Raw genomic sequence first — 14,245 nt, 5'->3', positions numbered from 1 at the left:
ACACCACCCACACCATCCCCCACACCACCCACACCATCCCCCACACCACCCACACCATCCCCCACACCACCCACACCATCCCCCACACCACCCACACCATCCCCCACACCACCCACACCATCCTCCACACCACCCACACCATCCTCCACACCACCCACACCATCCCCCACACCACCCACACCATCCCCCACACCACTAACACCATTCGCCCCCACCACCCACACTCCCCACACCACCACCCACACCATCCCCCACACACCCCACACCACCCACATCATCCCCCACACCATCCCCCACACCACCCACACCATCCCCCACACCCCCACACCATCCCCAACACCATTCGCCCCCACCACCCACACTCCCCACACCACCACCCACACACCCCACACCACCACCCACATCATCCCCCACACACCCCACACCACCCACATCATCCCCCCACACCCAACCACACCACCCACACCAACCCACCCACACCCAAACCACACCACACCACCCAAACCATACCACACCACCCACACTGTGTATTGAAGCAGCAGGCTTGGAAGCGTCTCAACTCGCCCGACAAAAAAAAAAGATGGGTTGACAGGTCTCCTCTCATACCTCCAGGACCCCCACCCCCCCACCCCCCAGGTACCCGGCCATACACACCACAATGCCAAGTCAGCTGTTGTTTTCTTCAGGAAACAATAAAACTGAGGGGCGGCGGGGCAGAGGGGCGATGATCGCCGAACCACCACGCGCTAGGTCGGCCTGTACGCGTATCAACAAACTCGCGTCCCGAGGTAACCCTCGCCTTCCGAGACAAATTTTTGGAGTAAATACTGCTCGTCTTCCGAAAAACTCGCATACAGGGATCGTCGCCCCTCTGCCCCGCCGCCCCTCAGTTTACCATTGTCTCGCGCTCAGTGACTACCCCCACATCAATTCTTCTCGCGGATTTTCAGTGTTTTGTTGGATTTTTGGTGATTTGTCTATACAATTTGTTATTATATATCTCACCATGGGTCCCAAGAAAGCCAGTGGTAAGGATAAAGGCCAGAAAGCTCATGTGAGGATGACAATAGAGGAGAAACAAGAGATCATTCGGAAGCATGAGAACGGTACACGTGTTGTTGAACTTTGTAGGCAGTACAACAAAGCCACATCAACAATATGCACTATACTTAAGAAGAAAAATGAGATTATGAGTGCTAAAGTGGCAAAAGGAGTAAGAACAATAACGAAACAAAGACCACAAATACTTGAAGAAGTGGAAAAGTTGTTATTAATTTGGATACACGACAAGGAGTTGAGGGGTGATAGTGTTTTGGAGGCCATTATTTGTGAGAAAGCCAGGGTGTTGCACGAAGACCTTCTAAAGAATACCCCTGCAACGAGTGATGCAGATACGAAAGAGTTTAAGGCAAGCAGGGGCTGGTTTGAAAAATTTAGAAAGAGAAGTGGTATCCATAGTGTTACAAGGCATGGAGAGGCAGCCAGCTCACACAAACCAGCCGCTGGACGATTTATTGACGAATTTTAAGAGTTTGCAGAGGCTGAGGGATACTTACCGCAACAAGTGTTTAATTGTGACGAAACAGGACTGTTTTGGAAAAGAATGCCTAAGAGGACATACATTACCAAGGAGGAAAAATCCTTGCCTGGAAACAAGCCTATGAAAGATAGGTTTATGCTTGTGCTGTGTTCAAATGCGAGTGGCGATTTGAAAATTAAACCCTTGCTAGTGTATCATTCTGAAAATCCAAGGGTTTTCAAACAGTATAAAGTGCAGAAAACCCATTTGTGTGTGATGTGGAAGTCTAATAAAAAAGCATGGGTGACTAGGCTTATTTTTTCGGAGTGGGTGAATGAAGTGCTGTGCCCTGCCATAGAAAAATATCTGCAGGAGAAACATTTGCCACTCAAAGCCGTGCTTCTCCTTGACAATGCTCCTGCTCATCCTCCAGGCTTGGAAGATGATTTGTTGCCTAGATACAATAAATTCCTCACAGTTAAATTCCTTCCTCCTAACACCACTCCTCTAATTCAGCCTATGGACCAGAAAATCATAGCGAATTTTAAGAAACTTTATGAAAGGGCACTTTTCCGGAAATGTTTTGAAGTGACTGAAGCCACAAACCTCACCCTCAAAGAGTTCTGGAGACAGCATTTTAACATTTGTAGTGCTTTAAAACTCGTTGACAAAGCCTGGCAAGAAGTGACTCAAAGAACCCTGATCTCTGGCTGGAGAAAATTGTGGCCTGAATGTGTGAGAGAACTAGACTTTGAGGGGTTTGAGCCTATAAATGATGTGCCTATTGTTGAGGAAATTGTTAGTCTAGGCCAGCAAATGGGCTTGGAATTGGATGGTGATGATGTGGAGGAGTTGGTGGAAGAACACAACGAAGAACTGACCACCGAAGAACTCTTAGCCCTTTAACAGGAACAGCAAGCCAACGCAGCAGCGGATGATTCTGCAGTGGAGGAGGAGGTGGCAGCAGCACCAGCGAATGTCCCTTCTGCAGTAATTAAGAAGGTGTGTCAGATGTGGGAAGAGATTCAAACAACTGTTGAACAAACTCACCCAGAGAAAGCTGTAGTAGGCCGTTGTCTTAATCTTTTCAATGACAATGTGATGCCTTACTACAGAGAGAGCTTGCGAAGAAGGGAAAAGCAAGCTTCCATGGACAGATTTGTGGTGAGGAAATCGAGCAGTGAGCCACAACCAGGACCTAGTGGCACTCAGATAAAACGTCCCAGGGAGAGCACACCAGAAAGGTCCTCACTGCCTGATGTGATTATGGAAGGGGACTCCCCTTCCAAACAGTAACTCCTCTCCTCCTCCCCCCCTCCTCACCATCTTCCATACGCCTACAGCACTCGACAGCAAGGTAAGTAATAACTGGAACATAGTTTTGTAGGTTTATTTAGATGAATTAGGTAAATTAGGTATAAAAATTTAGTTTGATATGGGGTTTTTGGGGTAGTCAGGAACGGATTAATTCATTTCCCTTTATTTCTTATGGGGAAATTAGCTTCGGAATGCGAGTTTTCGGAATACGAGGCGTCTCCAGGAACCAATTAAACTCTTAAACTGAGGTATGCCTGTACTTAGCAGGCCTCAATTTTTCCTGTTGCCTATTGCATCAGTTTGAGCAAAGAATTTCTTAATATTATCCTTCTGCTTTTTTATATCACAAACTGTAACTTTACCGATGTTGAATTCTTGGGCGAGTCGAGTGACAGAGTATCCACACTCTGCTTTCTCTGTCAAGTCAACTTTCTAATCAATTGACAAATATTTTCTCTTTTGTTTTATACCTTCAATACCATGAATGTTGTTCTGAAACATCTTGACATTAAATGAGTTCAAACAGTAAAAATTGTTAAATTTATCACAAAATCCTTCGCGTGCGAGCCCGACGTTTTTACCACAGGAAGAGAAGCACATGGTGCCAGCCATCTCATCTAGGCCCAATGCGTTGACATGACCTGTGCTTATTTTATAGGCATACTCAAAATTTAATGTACATATTGACTGTTACAAGTTACAGTGGTACCTTGCATAACGATCGCCCCACAAGGCGAATATTTTGGGTAACGACTGGCCCGATCGGCGAGAAATCGTCCCATATGACGAACGCTCGTTTGTGTAACGTCAACACCACATGGTGGGGTCACACCGCCACTGTCGACAGTGTTGTATTGGTGTCTCACACGACCAGTATCCGTCTGTATCGCTCCACACACAATTCTGATATTCGTGTTTTTTTTTTTTGTGGTTTTGTGATTACAATTCTGAACGCACGATGTCGTCCAAGAAGCAGCCTGCGAAAGCAGGAGTTTGCAAGGGTAAGAAAGAAGCAATCACTGTGGAAGTGAAGAAAGAGATCATAGCAAAGCACGAGCGTGGTATTCGTGTGGTTGATCTTGCCAGGGAGTATGGCAGGGCTCCCTCAACAATATCCACCATACTGAAGGGCAAGGATAAATATAAGACGCTTGACGTGGCCAAAGGAGTTAGCAAGCTCACCAGCAAACGTCCAAAACTCCTGGAAGATGTGGAACGGCTACTGCTGGTGTGGATGAATGAACGACAATTGCATGGCGATTGTGTCTCTGAAGCTATCGTTTGCGCTAAGGCTAGGATGCTGTATGTGGACCTTGTCAGGAAGATACCAGGTGCGTCGTCTGAAGATGAAGAGGTATTTAGGGCAAGCCGTGGCTGGTTTGAGAACTTTAAGAAAAGGAGTGGTATACACAGTGCTGTGCGACATGGGGAGGCTGCCAGCTCTGATAAAGGTGCTGCTGAGGCTTTTGTGCCAGAGTTCCAGAAATTTGTTGATCAGGAGCAGTTTCTGCCACAACAAGTTTTCAATTGTGACGAGACCGGCCTTTTTTGGAAAAAACTGACAAAGAGGACCTACATCACGCAAGAGGAACAATCATTGCCTGGCCACAAACCGATGAAGGATAGCCTTACTCTCGTGCTCTGCGCCAATGCAAGTGGCGATTGCAAGGTCAAGCCGCTGCTTGTCTATCACTCGGAAAATCCACAAGTGTTCAAGGCGTTTAAGGTTCACAAGACATGGCTGAATGTGATGTGGAGGTCGAACAAGAGGTCCTGGGTCACGCAGATCTTCTTTAGTGAGTGGGTAAATGACGTTTTCGGCCCCACAGTGAGAAATTATCTCGTCGACAAGCAGTTACCACTCAAGGCCTTGCTTGTGCTCGATAATGCACCTGCGCATCCTCGCCAACTGCAAGATGATCTGTTCCCTGAAAATCAGTTCATCACCATCAAGTTTCTTCCTCCAAACACCACGGCACTCCTCCAACCCATGGATCAGCAGGTCATTGCTAATTTTAAGAAGCTCTATATGAAGGCCTTGTTGGAGAGATGTGTTCATGTGATTGACACCACAGAGCTGACCCTCAGACAATTCTGGAAGGAGCAGTTCAATATCATGGGGGCCTTGCGTTTGATAGATAAGGCCTGGGAAGGGGTGTCACGGAGAACCCTACACTCTGCATGGCGAAACCTGTGGCCTGAGGGTGTCCCTGAGCGAGACTTCGAAGGTTTCGGTCCTGCACCTGCATCCGCACCTGTGGATGACCCGGAGGCTCTTTTAATGGATGATATTGTCGCTCTGGGACACACACTGGGTCTGGAGGTGGATGCCGCTGATGTGCAGGAGTTGGTGGAGGAGCACAGTGATGAACTGACCACCGAGGAACTTCTGTAACTGCAGAAAGAGCTGGTGCAACAGGAGGTACAGGAGCTCTCATCGGGGGAGGAGGAGGTCTGCGAGGATGCTATCCCATCTAGTGAGATCAGGGACATGCTGGGCATGTTCGAAAAGGTGACAGCATTTGCGGAAAAGCATCACCCTGATAAGGCGGTGACAACACGGTGCGTGAACCTGTTTAATGACAATGTGCTGTCTCGATTTAGGGACATCCTCAAACGAAGACAACAGCAAGTGACACGCGATATGGTCAGTGGACAGGGTGGGAAGAGATGTGCTAGTGATGTTGAACCACAACCCAGTCCTAGTGGGGTTAAATTCCCAAAGAGAGTGAGCCCCCCTGACCCAGAGGTGGTGTCTCCCTCCTCCCCATAAGCCCTCTCCTCCCTCCCTCCCGATCGGCTCCCTCAAGCCAGCATAGACTCTTCATAAGGTAAAGTGAATATACACATGGAAACAGTCAAACAAACATTTATTTAACATGTACAGTATAATATTACCAGTGTATAATGTCATATTGTTGTTTTAGGGGGTGGAACGGATTATTTGTATTTACATTGTTATGGGTGGGGAAAATTGTTTCACATGACGACGGCGACGTTGGAACGGATTAAATTCGTTATGCGAGGTACCACTGTATTTTATTTAAAATATTATTATTGTTATAATTAGAGAAATATTGTTAGTCTTGAAGTTTTATGCATTTTATACAGTACAGTTCTGTATTAACCCTTAAGCTGTGCATGGCATACATATACGACAGGACCTGATGGCAAAGTTCAATTTCTCAAATTTTTCTCTACTGCTTTCTATTTTTTTGTGCATACTAGCAAATCCTGCAACTTTGTCTAAATGATCACAAACGTAACTTGAAAAATAAGAAAATAAAAAATAATTATAAAATTGAATATTGAATACTTCAGATTTTGAGATTAGCTGCAAAAATATAACCTATCACCAATTGTTCATTTGGTGTTGTTATACTCTCAGAATAGTATATGATCTTCATTTTCATAGATTTAGAATACAGAGCACCACTTGGTTTACGAACTTTAGTTATCCGAAACTTCCAGTTTCCCGATTGGGGTTGGGGAGTCATGTTACACGAACTAAGTTCGGGTAGGAAGTAGTCTGCCAAGCTTCATGCCGGCCGAGGTTGGGGTTATCCTACACGAACCAAGTTCGGGTAAGGAAGCGGTCAGACAAGCGTTGTGCCGGCCCGTGGTGGTGGGTGGGTGGGTGGGAGATGGTTCAGTTTGCTCACTGACCGTGTCGGGCACCGCCTGCTACCCTGTGACGTCACAGACTCACGGTCTATTGTTCCCATTGTTTGAATTTGTCACGAGACTGGAGTGTTCATTCCGTGACTTTGTTTTACATATCAGCACAATCAAGGAACATCCGTGCACCATATCGACTCCAAATGCACGCATTGTATCAGTGAAAGCATCTACAAGTGGGTTACGTAAAAGAAAGAGGTCAGTGATGACATTTGAGAAGAAAGTTGAAATAATTAAGAAGGTGGAGAGTGGTGTCCCGAGAAGTGTCGTGTGCGCTGAATATGGCATTAGTAAAAGTACTGTTTTTGATCTTAAGGCTAAACCTATCATTTTTTACTATTTCTCTAGAAATGAATGTGATAAAGCAATACGAAATAGGAAGGTAGTAAGTAAAGCAAAGGTGGAGAGTGTTGATAACGCAGTGTGGGAGTAGTACAGAGACGTGAGGTTTGATGACGAAGAAGCCAGTGGCAGGCTGGCTGCTCATGGAAAAGGCACGTGAATTTCACCAAGCAATGAAAATTACTCAAAAGTGTGTATACAGTGATGAATGGCTCAGAAGTTTTAAAACCCGTCATGGCATTAGGTTCATTAAAGTGCATGGTGAAAGACAATCTGCTGATATTGCTGGTGCTGATGAGTATGTAAGTAAATTTGTGGAGATGGTGCAGGAACAAAATTTATCTTCAGAGCAAATTTATAATGCTGATGAGACAGGTTTGTATTGGCGTATGCTTCCCACAGAAACGATGGCTCATAGTGGTGAGGACGATTAAGGTGGTTATAAACAGAACAAACAGAGAATTTCTTTGTTGTGCTGTGCAAATGCAGCTGGCATGCACAAATTAAAATTACTTGTGATTGGAATTAGTAAAAACCCGAGGGCTTTAAAGTCAGCCAGGTACCTCCCTGTGATTTATAAGAACCAGCCAAGTGCGTGGATGTCTCGAGTAATATATGTCGAGTGGTTTAATAAGAACTTTGTACCCGAGGTGAAGGAGCACCTGAAAAGTGTTGGTTTCCCACAAAACAGCAAAGTTGTGCTGCTGTTAGATAACAGTTCAACGCATCCACGAGGTGATGAGCTAGTAAATGGCAATATTATTGAAACGTTCTTGCCACCCAATACAACTTCAGTGATCCAACCCATGGATCAAGGAATAATTAAGAACCTTAAACACCACTACAAGAGGATGTTTGCCAGACGTCTTAATAATCAGCTTGGAACACTTAAGGACTTTTATAAAGTCTTCACAATAAAGTCAGCTATCTGGACTATTGCTAGTGCGTGGGATGAGGTAAAGCAGACAACACTAAGAAATGGTTGGAAAAACTTTGGCCCACGTCAAGTCTGTTTCCTGACGAAGATGACGAGGCAGATTTTGAAGGATTTGCGGTGAAGAAAGTTAGCGAGAAGAAAAAATTAAGAGAGGAACTCCTAGCCTATGTCAAGGGGGTTTAGTCCCCTGAGCTGAGAGCAGAACTGGTAACTGAAACAATAGAAGATGACATCGATAGATGGATAGATTTTAATGAAGAAGCCCCAAACAATCGAAACATGACTAATGATGAAATTATAGAATTAGTATGTACAGCAAAAAAGCCAGACGAGTGCAATGAAGAAGATGGAGAGGAAGAGGATGAAGAAACGTTAAAGTAAATTTGTAATGTGGAAAAAATTCAGAATTTTTTTTTAAGAAATTCTGGCATTTATGGACACGAGTAACAGCGAGTTTGAAATTAAGGACATGATGACTCACTACAATTTGTATATGAAGTTTTTAAAAACAAGAGCCGAAGGAATGAAACAAATGTCAATTATAGAGTCTTTTGCAATGGCTTCCAAGAAAGCTCGCATTGCATCACCTGCACCTGACTCATCGCATGTTGACCCAGTCAACCCAACAACTTCAGTCAACCCAAAAACTTCAGTCAACCCAAAAACTTCAGTCAAACCAACACCATCAGCATCCACCACTACCTCTTCCATGTAAATAACTATGCTTCATCAACATCAGTCATCAACATAAGCAGATCAGGACTTCAATTATTGGTGAGTGCAAACAAAATATGGTCGCATTTATGCTATGAACCTGTCGATTTTTCCCCTAGATTTTTTCACGCATTTTTTTTATATTTTTCCTCCATTTCTCGTATACAAACTTACATGTTAACCGACGGGTCTCGTCCCCAAGGGGTTCGGAAACCAAGTAGTGCTCTGTATATGTTTTCAGTTTAGTTTACTGTAAAAAAAATTGTCAGCATGGCATCTGAATTATGCGCGAAATTTAGAAAAAAAAATTGATATCTCCAAACGTTTAGGGTTTGTGAAAAATCCATTCAAATAGGATTGTATAACAGACAGCTGTGCACATTATTTGTAAAAATGATGAGAATAGGTGAGAAACTAGATTTTTTGAAGCTGACTCAAAGTTGAAACTCTAGTTTTAGAGATAATTGAAGTGAAGTTATCGACAATGAATAAGGTAGTTCTAATTCATTAATTTACTTATATGTTTTAATAAACGTTGTTTGATATTTGTACTCGAATATGTGAAAGTTGTAGGTCAATATGTGTTGTAATGATGTCAAGAAAAAATAACCCCACAAAAAACAAAATATAGGGGTAACTATAATGATTTATGGGATAAAAATGTATACTTTATAGAAGTGATAAAGCCCTAATCTGGTCCCTAATCATCAAAACAGCCTAAAGAGACAAAGAAAATAGAATTTGAAATCTGTGAAAAACTCAGTAAAAAAAAATTCAAAGTCCTAAGTTCTGCCAGTTGTGACTGATTCATTTGGTGACCAATTTCATTCTATCTTGACATAGTTAGGGATGGGTATGCACTCTCCAGGATGTAGAGGTTACAACAAAATGAGATAATAAACAAAGGAGACAAAAAAATGGACATTGGTGAAAGTAACAGATATTAACATTAGGCAATGCATTTTTATGATATATAACAAAATAGAGCATGATAAAATACTCATTATTATTGGTATTATTATGTATTACTCAGCAATGCTATACAGGCACCAGCTGCATATCCACTTTGTGGACACTTCTTGCTACTATTCTTCTTCTTTGTACATTGGACAAGTGCTTGCATCTCTTTATTACTGCATTATCCCTCAGTTCCAGTTAATAGGAGCTGTTCTCCTTATCAAGAAAATGTTCTCCTTTTTAAAAAAAATTGTCTAAAATACATTTCTGAAAATATTGGAATGAAACTTTCATGATGCTTATGCCAATAAGTTGGAGATTTGCTTAACATTTAATATTAATTTTCACATAATTCAAATATTTTTTGCCCAGCCCCAGCTTTTACAGTCCAGGCTGTAGCAGCTTTAGGTTAATGCACGTGGTTTGTATTACGTAGGCTTTTTTTTATTATTATTATTTTTTCTACCACAGACGTGGCCACACATTTACAATGCTAACCACATATATACATTTTCTTCTGTCCTCCATGGACAGGGTTAGAGATGTGTTAAACATATAGTTCAAGGGTTTATTGAACAATCAACCAAAGAAGGTGATTTGGTGCTTTTAAAATGCTTAGCTAACCTACATACATAAATACATAGATACACAAATTTACGTATGCCCTACATAAAGTGTTCGATGTGTCTTTTACATAGTGTCATTAATGTGCATTTACAAAGGTGAAATGTAATTTTGATCAGCTTCCATATATACTTTATACACGTACATATACATACACACACACACACACACACACACACACACATATATGTACATGTACATACATATATACACACACACATTCATTCACATACATTTGTCTCTTTTACTCTGACAGAGTGAGATAGCTGATAGAGAAACTAGTGTGCAATTAAGCACTTAATTATTCACTGAAGGTGATGAAGGTGCTTTTACAAGCTCAGGTTATATAGTTACATCACATACATACATTGTATAATTGATACATTACATGGTTAATCTTGGGTACAGTAGGCTGTTAGAGAGGGAGGGGAGGCAGCCGAGAACCCACCCATACCGCCTTCCCCTTTCCTGCCCACCCGTCCTTACTCCTGCCCACCCCTCCTTACTCCTGCCCACCCTCCTTACTCCTGCCCATCCTCCTTACCCGTGCCCATCCTCCTTACTCCTGCCCATCCTTCTTACTCCTGCCCACCCTCCTTACTCCTGCCCACCCTCCTTACTCCTGCCCATCCTCCTTATTCCTGCCCATCCTCCTTACTCCTGGCCATCCTTCTTACTCCTGGCCACCCTCCTTACTTTTGTTCAAAGCACAATACCTAAAAATTTTTTTTTAATTTTTCTAAACATTTACTATGTTTTGGTGGGAAAAATTTAGTCATAGAAACCTTAAATTTGTTTTATTTTGCCTTAATAGGTAATACTGCTTCCAGTCTCTGCTCGGCTACCCAGGACGATAGCAAACACAACTTTTGCCCATTAATGATGGTAAGGACAATTTTATTCTTACTGTACTACCAGTGTGTGTGTTTATCATGTTGATGTCAATAACCAGTGATTGTGAGTGTATTAATCAAGATATTTTCATTAACTAGTGTATTAATGTTGGTGTTGTCATTTACCAGTGATGGTGAGTGTATTAATTATATTGTCATTACCCAGTGATGGTGAGTGTATTAATCATATTGGCATGACTCAGTGATGTTGAGTGTATTAATCATGGTGTTATTACCCAGTTATGTTGAGTGTATTAACCCTCTGAAATGCAAATAGCGTATAATTTTGCTCAATCAGGGGTGCGCATAACACCTTAACCACTGCACTGCGCCAAACGACAAATGCCATTTGCCAATTACTGCGCCAACTGACAAAAGTATTTTTTATTTCTTCGTACACATTCGAAGTGCGCTTGCGGTAGTTAGGGTACAAAATGGACTCTTAGGACCTCTAGTGAGAGGCAGCCATCTTGGAAAAAATTCCCAGAATGTCCTAGGGCTGCTGGCTGGGTTAGTACTGAGTGAGCAACAATGAGTGGCACACTCGCCTGTGGCTCCCAAACACCTGTCCAACGCGGTGTTGACTTGGGTACAAGATGGATTCCTGAGGTGTTTGCCAGATTGAAAAAAAATCCCAGCATTCCTCACGGTCTTGGGTAGGCTCATATTCAAGGTAGCAACCATGTCGTATTCATCCATATCGAGCTCCCAGCCCTAGTCGGCCATGTTTTTAAGAAGGCATATTGCTTGAAGATGAGCATGCCAATGATTTTGATAACCCAAATCTGCAAAAAGACCTAACACAGGTGTCTGCTACTAGTGATATGAATATTGAAGTGAACGATGTGGAGAGTGTGTACAATACACAGCTCTCACAGCCCTGCCATGCTGGACTAGGTCATCACCATCAGGGGAAAAACACAAATGAATTTTTGTATGTTCCACTGAACATTTAATGCCAAATGCAAATCATTCGGACCATCCGGCAATTCGTTAGAGCGGGGTCTGTTAGAGCAGGGTCTGTTAGAGTGATGATGCACTGTATTTGAAAAGAAAAAATGCAAGAATTGAGAAGTGATTGCAAATATTATTCAGCAGATATGTAAGTAATAAAATTTAGCAGATACTGTATATAAGTAATAAAATGTACCAGATATAAAAGTAAAAATAATAAAGAACAGAAGAGTGGGAAATTAGATAATTAATCAATTAAGATTTCTAGAGTAAACGAACTGAGATTCAAATAATTAATCAAATGGAATACAAATAATTAGCTAAGTTAAGAATTACATTAATATTGTAATACAGTGATACCTCGGTTTAAGAGTTTAATCCGTTCCTGGAGACAGCTCGTAACCCGAAAACTCGTAACCCGAAGCTAATTTCCCCATAAGAAATAATGGGAAATGAATTAATCCGTTCCAGACTACCCAAAAACCTCATTTCAAACTAAATTTTATACTTAATTCAACTAAATCTACACTACAAACCCTCTGAAATGCAAATAGCGTATAATTTTGCTCAATCAAGGGTGCGCATAACACCTTAACCACTGCAATGTGCCAAACGACAAATGCCATTCGCAAATTACTGCACCAACTGACAAAAGTATTTTTTGTTCAAGTTATTACTTACCATTGGTGATGAATGCTGTAGGCGTATGGACGATGGTGAGGAGGGGAGAGGAGGAGAGGGGTTACTGTTTGGAAGAAGAGTCCCCTTCCATTATAACATCAGGCAGTGAGGACCTCTCAGGGGTGCATTCTCTGGCACGTTTTGCCTGCATTCCACTAGGTCCTGGTTGTGGCTCACTGCTCGATGTTCTCACAACATATCTGTCCATGGAAGCTTGTTTTTCCCTTCTGCGCAAGATGTCTCTGTAGTGAGGCATCACATTGTCATTGAAAAAATTAAGGCAACGGCCTACTACAGCTTTCTCTGGGTGAGTCTTTTCAATAAAAGTTTGAATCTCTTCCCACATCTGACACGCCTTCTTAATTTCTGCAGAAGGGACATTCGCTACTGCCTCATCCTCCTCCACTGGAGAATCATCAGCTCGGTTGTCTTGCTGTTCCTTTTGAAGGGCTTGGAGTTCTTCGGTGGTCAGTTCTTCGTTGTGTTCTTCCACCAACTCCTCCTCATCACCATCCAATTCCAAGCCCATTTGCCGGCCCAGAGTAACAATTTCCTCAACAATAGGCACATCATTTACAGGCTCAAACCCCTCAAAGTCTTGTTCTGTCACACATTCAGGCCACAATTTTTTCCAGCCAGAGATCAGGGTTCTTTGAGTCACTTCTTGCCAGGCTTTGTCAATGAGTTTTAAAGCACTACAAATGTTAAAATGGTGTTTCCAGAAGTCTTTGAGGGTGAGGTTTGTGGCTTCAGTCACTTCAAAACATTTCCGGAAAAGTGCCCTTTCATAAAGTTTCTTAAAATTCGCTATGATTTTCTGGTCCATAGGCTGAATTAGAGGAGTGGTGTTAGGCGGAAGGAACTTTACTGTGAGAAATTGATTGTATCTGGGCAACAAATCATCTTCCAAGCCTGGAGGATGAGCAGGAGCATTGTCGGGGAGAAGCAGGGCCTTGAGTGGCAAATGTTTCTCCTGCAGATATTTTTCTATGGCAGGGCACACCACTTCATTCACCCACTCCATAAAAAAAATCCTAGTCACCCATGCCTTATTATTAGCCTTCCACATCACATACATTTGGGTTTTCTGCACTTTATACTGTTTGAAAACCCTTGGATTTTCAGAATGATACACTAGCAAGGGTTTAATTTTCAAATCGCCACTCGCATTTGAACACAGCACAAGCGTAAACCTATCTTTCATAGGCTTGTGTCCGGGCAATGCTTTTTCCTCCTTGGTAATGTATGACCTCTTAGGCAATCTTTTAAAGAATAGTCCTGTTTCATCACAATTAAACACCTGTTGCGGTAGGTAACCCTCAGCCTCTGTAAACTCCTTAAATTCTTCAATAAATTTCTCGGCGGCTGGTTTGTCTGAGCTGGCAGCCTCCCCATGCCTCACAACACTATGAATACCACTTCTTTTTCTAAATTTCTCAAACCATCCCCTGCTTGCCTTAAAGTCTCTTTTTGCACTCGTTCCAGGGGTTTTCTTTACAAGTTCTTCGTGCAATACTCTGGCTTTCTCACAAATGATGGCCTCCGAAACACTATCACCCGCTAACTCCTCGTTGTGTATCCAAATTAATAACAACTTTTCTACTTCCTCAAGTATTTGTGGTCTTTGTT

General features: G+C 42.5%; 2 protein-coding genes across 2 annotated transcripts in view; both read left to right on the top strand.

Moving 5' to 3' along the window:
* LOC138352970 (tripartite motif-containing protein 5-like) overlaps window positions 1-14,245 on the top strand; it is a 219,384-nt gene that overhangs the window by 14,702 nt on the left and 190,437 nt on the right. Inside the window, exon 2 of the mRNA XM_069305632.1 lies at window positions 10,903-10,973. Within this exon, the coding sequence (XP_069161733.1) occupies window positions 10,968-10,973 (6 nt within the window). The 5' untranslated portion in view covers window positions 10,903-10,967. The remainder of the gene's footprint in view (window positions 1-10,902; window positions 10,974-14,245) is intronic.
* On the top strand, window positions 3,795-5,231 carry LOC138352971 (tigger transposable element-derived protein 1-like). Its single transcript, XM_069305633.1, has one exon. The coding sequence runs from the start codon at window positions 3,795-3,797 to the stop codon at window positions 5,229-5,231; it is 1,437 nt and encodes a 478-aa protein (XP_069161734.1).

Source organism: Procambarus clarkii, chromosome 55, assembly GCF_040958095.1.
Source record: "Procambarus clarkii isolate CNS0578487 chromosome 55, FALCON_Pclarkii_2.0, whole genome shotgun sequence".
NCBI classification, from domain to species: Eukaryota; Metazoa; Arthropoda; class Malacostraca; order Decapoda; family Cambaridae; genus Procambarus; species Procambarus clarkii.
The sequence above is the reverse complement of the archived record's forward strand: the minus strand, read 5'-3'. Positions and strand labels throughout refer to the sequence as shown.